General features: G+C 39.5%; 1 protein-coding gene across 1 annotated transcript; it reads left to right on the forward strand.

Annotated features, from left to right (window-relative positions):
* Positions 1–1466: 1466 nt before the first annotated feature.
* LOC102847734 (serine/arginine-rich splicing factor 4-like) lies at positions 1467–5741 on the forward strand (the record flags this gene model as incomplete). Its single annotated transcript, XM_006903464.1, has 3 exons — positions 1467–1681; positions 4944–5033; positions 5308–5741. Coding segments are annotated over 3 exons (739 nt in total), but the record flags the coding sequence as incomplete, so codon positions are not given.
* Positions 5742–5748: the final 7 nt, after the last annotated feature.

Here is a 5748-nt window from a genome sequence, read left to right on the forward strand (position 1 = left end):
GTTATAGGGAAAAAGCAATATATAGCGTAAGTTTTAGATTTAAAATGCCATTTATCTTTTCAATTTCTGTGTAGTCGTTATGTGCCATCGATTTGCCTGTGACTCATAGCAACCCTATGTACAACAGCTCTGAACTCTGCTCTATCCTGAGCCAGTCACACTGTCCCTGACACACCTAATCACATTGCCCCAGTTACCATGTTAATCCATCTCATCTGGGGTCTTCTCTCCTGCACTATCCCTCCAGTATGATGTCCTTCTCCAAGAACTGGTCCCTCCATGCCATGTGCCCAAAGTATGTGAGACAAAAATCCAAAATTCTTGCCTTCAAGGAGCAGTCTGGCTTCACTAATTTTTTATATCCCTTTAGCATTTATTTTAGGGAATTTGGATGGTGTTAGTAAGCAGTGTTACGCTGCTAACACAAAGTTGATACTCTAAAGGGAGCTCTGGTGGCCTAGTGGCAAGAAACTGCACTGCAATACCAAAGGTATGCGGTTTAAATCCACCAGATGCTCTGCTGGAGAAGGAGGAACAGTCTCCTCCTGTACCATTCAGATCCACATTGACAGTACACACACACACACAAAAATAATAAAATAAATTTAAAAAAAGTAATATTTAAAAAAAAACACACACAAAGGAGTGGTTTGAATCTAACAGCTGTTCTATGAGAGAAAGATGGCCAGTCTTCATGAAATTTGCAGCCTCCTAAAAACCACTGGAAGGTCATCTATGAGTTGGTTCTGACTCCACAGCCTTGAATTTTTACAAGAGCTTGTCCTGGGCACTACTTATACTTCCCTTAGTGGCCTGCATTGGTTAATTGGTGTTATTAAATTGTGATTTAAGTGAAACTTTACATAGCAATTTGGTTTTTCATTACCTTTTTTTTCTTATTGTGTAACATTGAATCCTGTCCAACTGGCAGAGGAGAATGCCCCTCTCTCTCTAACGGAGCATCTGGTGGATTTGAACTACTGGCCTTTGGGATTACAGCGCAGCTTCTTGCCACTAGGCCAGCAGAGCTCCCTACCTGTCATTTGTTTTGAAGAGATGATACAACAATTAAAAAAAATTTTTTTTTGAGACTAATTTAAAAATCTATTAATTTATTTACATTTGACTTGGGAGTCAGTTTCTACTTTATTTAAAACAAGGGTTTATGATGAAGTGTAAAAGATAAAACTTAAACCTAGTTTCTGTAAATAAAACTTGTCACTAGAAAATGGCTCTTAACTAAAATTTTTTTATAATCACAGATAACATACTAAAATAATGCTGACCGTCATTCCTATCTAATACGTACTACTTTAAAGGACTTCATTAAATGATTAGAGGGTAGATGAAAATACTTAGGTGCAAACTTCGTTCTGAGTTACCTTTTCTCAAAGGAAAGGGAAAGTTTTTTATTTGGTTAGGAAAAGATGTTTTAACCTATTTGGGGATTCCCTTTCCTCTTTTAGGATTATATGCGTCAAGCAGGAGAAGTAACCTATGCAGATGCTCATAAGGGACGCAAAAATGAAGGAGTGATCGAATTTTTATCTTATTCTGATATGAAAAGAGCTTTAGAAAAGTTAGACGGAACTGAAGTGAATGGCAGAAAAATCCGGTTGGTTGAAGACAAGCCAGGTTCTAGGCGACGCCGGTCCTATTCCAGAAGTCGAAGTCATTCAAGGTACAAATGGTGCATTTATGTGTTGGAGCTTGCCATAATTCCTTACTAATCATAGAGATATAATTCCTGTATTGAATTTTCAGTAAGACAGTTCTGTCTGGTTCAATAAATAACTCAATACCTTGAACATTTGAACTTTAATGTCATGAGTACAAATAGAAATAAAGTCCTCTCTCTGTGGCAAGAGTCACTGGCAGCCTTTCACATCTGTTTTTGGGTCCCTGGATTAAACTCTGGTCTTTTGGTTACTTTGGTAGTACTCTAGCTGCTCAACAGTGGAGACTGGTTTTGCCTGTTTTGCTAATAAGCTAAGCACTCCACTTCCTAAATAGCATACCTCTGGAAATGTTATAAATCATTTTTCCTCTTTTTTTTTTAAATTGAGATTTTAATGAAAGTTTATAGTGAACTTGGGATTTCCAATCATTCCGTTTTGCACATTTTCCTCTCTGCATCTCTTCCCTCCCCACCCACCTTCGCTTTTCTCTTTGGGGGAAGAATTCTTTCATTGAAGTCCATTTTACTGTGCAGCTCTTATTCTGGACTCTTGTCATACCAATAATACTTAATCATATATTGCTTTTATACAGTTCTCTCCCTTGTCTGTTTCAGTGCTGTGTACATTATTTATTCCCTCTTTTTTTTTTTTTTAGATTCCCCCCAATCACCATATCAGTCCTGTTTTATAACAGTGACATTATGCGGTATTTGTCCTTTTGTGACTGAGATATTTCACTCAGCATAATGTCTTCCAGGATCACCCATTTTGTATAATGTTGCATGAGTTCCTTGTTTTTCAGTGCTGCATAATATTCCATTGAGTGAATATACCACAGCTTCTCTATCCATTCATTTGTTGATGGGCACTTAGGTTGTTTCCAACTTTTTGCTATTGTGAATAAAGCAACAATGAACATGGGTGTGCATATATCTGCTTAGGTGGTGGTTATGGTTTATTTAGGGTATATTTCCAGTAGTGGAATTGCTGGGTCAACTGATTTCGTTTTGCATCTTTTTGAGAAAGTGCCGTACAGCCTTCCATAGTGGTGGCACCATTTTACATTCCTACCAATAGTGAATAAGGGTTCCAGTTTCTCTACAACCTCTCCACCATTTGTTGTAAACTCTGTGAGCTTTGATAAATGAAAAATAGTTAATAGAAAAGCTTCAGGCCTTTTCTTCATAGGGTTGCTATGAGTCATGATCAACTCAACAGCAGTCAACATAAATACCATAAGTATGTTGTAAGAAATGTACATAGCACTATTAGCAGAGGCATCATTTAGGATGTATCATAAACTCCAATCACTAACGGGTAAATTGAAGATGATGGGCAAAAGAGGCTAAGTGCCTTTCAAGTAAAGAGAAGTTTGTTTTAGAAAGACTGAGGATCAGAGTTTCCCAGAGTGAAGGCTGGTGTAGGGAACAGTGGAGCTTGAGAACTTAAGAGAGTGAAAAGTTATTCGGTTTATACTGTTATGGATAAATACGTGCATCATTATAGAAAGCCATTTAATGTATGTTTAATCTTTTTAAGAACATTCACTTGCTCAATCAAAGCAGTTTTATTTTGCCAGTCTTGTTTTTTCATCTCTCTGGCTTTTCTGTTTTAAGGCAAGTCTAGACATCCTGTCATTCTACCTGTAAATACCTCAGTACCTGTCTCTTAAATTTTTAAAAATAAAACTGTAATGCTATTATCATACTTGGGGAAATTACCAATAGCTCCATAATGTCATTTAATACCAAAATTCTGTATTTGCCTCAGTGTATATTTTTTTCACTTGGTTTACTCATATCCCAACTAGATCTGATGTTGCAGTTTGATTATAGTCTTGTCGGTCTTCTCATGACCAGCCTGTCTCCTTTTATATTATCTTTTTGCTTTCTGTTCATTCAATTCTTAAAGAAAATGGGGTTATTTGTGTTGTCCACAGTTGGATTTTGTTGCTTGTCTTCTTGTGGTATTGTCACCTGTACCTTAGCTCTCATCCCCTTATAATAATAAACATGGAGTGAGAGACATTCGAGCAGGTCAGGGCTGTGACAGACCACTTCATGGGTTGTCCTGTATGCTTTCTCTTGCATCACTGTGTGGTGTCTGTTGGTCCTAGTTCTTTGCTGAAATTTTTTTTGTTGTTTTATTGGTTTGGGTTTTGTTTTTTAATAATATGATTTGAATAAAAGTTTACAAAGAAACTGGTTTTTCATTCACTCATTCATACACATTTTGTTTTGATACCCCCCCAAAAAGTATACAAATACTCCGTCCAGATTTTTAATTGCAATATACATAATGGCTTATCATCCATTAACACCTAAAATCCAGGCCATAGATTTCTCCAGTTGTTCAGAGATATCTTTTATCATTGGTTTTTGGTACGTTTTTTGTTTTGTGGGTTTGGTGTTTTGTTTTGGTGTTTTTTGCCTTCCCAGCATTCAGCCCAGTCAGGTGTTATAGTTGATTATGTGTCTTTAGTCTTAGATAGCTCCTCTGCTTTTCCCCAGCATGTTTTATTTCTTTAAATATTTGTTAAACTATCAAAAACTGGGTTTATATCACCTTTTGGTATTATTGAATTTGCATATTATCCCAAAACTTCCTGGAAATTTAGTCTGGAGAAATGTGACTAGGATGCATGATCCACATTTTTAGCAAGAATTCATTGGCTGTGGTGCTTAGGAATCTTTACAGGTTTTCCTCTTTCTATCATGAGATAGAAAGGCCCCTCTATTAAGGCCCTATATTAAGAATGAGTCATGTTTCCAAGGACCTCACAGTCTAGATTTCAGAAAAAGTGTTAAGCTTGGCTTAATAATAGCTCTCTGATACAGTGAGGTAAATGGGTAGGAAAAGGGCAACAATGTGTGTAGTCAGGAGACCTGTTGTAACAGGGAGAGGTGGGTAGGCAGAAAAGTGAAGAGGCAGTATCATCAGTATGTAAGAATGCAAGAAGGCAAGAATGACTGTGGTTTTGATTTGAGGAACAGTGGCATCAGGAGGCCAGGGAACTGGTGGGGGAGGGGGGGTTTGTGTGTGCGGGATTGAAGCTGCTGAGAGTGTTGAGTGAGCTGTTCATGCAGAATGTGTGCAGGTGCCTGGATCTGAGACTCACAACATCAGCACTTGGGACTTGGCACACACAGGTGTTGGTTACCGTTTTTTACTAGAGGGATGTCTTACTTGACCCTTATCAGCTAGCCTTTTGTCAACCAGTGTTAAAAATATACTATTTATACTATTTCTGTTTTCTTTCCCTAGATCTCGCTCTCGAAGCAGACATTCCCGTAAGAGCAGAAGCCGAAGTGGCAGCAGCAAAAGCAGTCATTCTAAGAGCAGATCTCGATCCAGGTCAGCCTCTTGGTAGAAGTGTGGGAGATGAGCAGGGATTGTCCAGACTGCTCCTCACTGATTTCAGTCATGTTGCCAGGTTCACTGCTTTTTTCACCCAAGTGTTTCTAGCTCTGGATTGGAATTGAGATTCAGAGAGTGGTCTTTGACCAGTAGAATCCTTACATAATAGGGTGGGACATGACTCCACATACGCCCCTTTGGTCTTTTCATTTCATCAGTATTGGAAATTGTGAAGGCACAACTGACTCAATCATCCTTCCCGTCCCCTCAGGTCACGGTCCCACTCCCAGAGCAAGAGCCGTAGCCGTAGCAAGAGCCGCAGCCGCGGCAAGAAGGAAAAAAGCAGGAGTCCCAGCAAGGATGATAAGAGCCGCAGTCGCAGCCGCAGCGCTGACAAAAGCCGTAGTAAGAGTAAAGACCAAACTGAAGAGAAGATCCAGAACAATGACAGCGTTGGGAAGTCCAAGAGTCAGAGCCCCAGTAGGCATAAAAGTAAGAGTAAAAGTAGGAGCAGGAGCCAAGAGAGGAGAGGGGAGGAGGAAAAGCGAGGGAGTGGGAGCAGAAGTAGAAGCAAAGAGAAGAGCAGGAGCCAGGAGAAGAACCTCAAGAGCAGGAGCCGGAGCCGGAGCAAAGGAGGCAGCCGGAGCCGGAGTCGCAGCAAAAGCAAGGACAAGAGGAAGGCAAGGAAGAGAAGCCGGGACGAGAGTCGCAG

The sequence above is a fragment of the Elephantulus edwardii genome, unplaced genomic scaffold, assembly GCF_000299155.1.
Source record: "Elephantulus edwardii isolate Elephantulus edwardi_28Jun2011 unplaced genomic scaffold, EleEdw1.0 scaffold01738, whole genome shotgun sequence".
Classification (NCBI taxonomy): domain Eukaryota; kingdom Metazoa; phylum Chordata; class Mammalia; order Macroscelidea; family Macroscelididae; genus Elephantulus; species Elephantulus edwardii.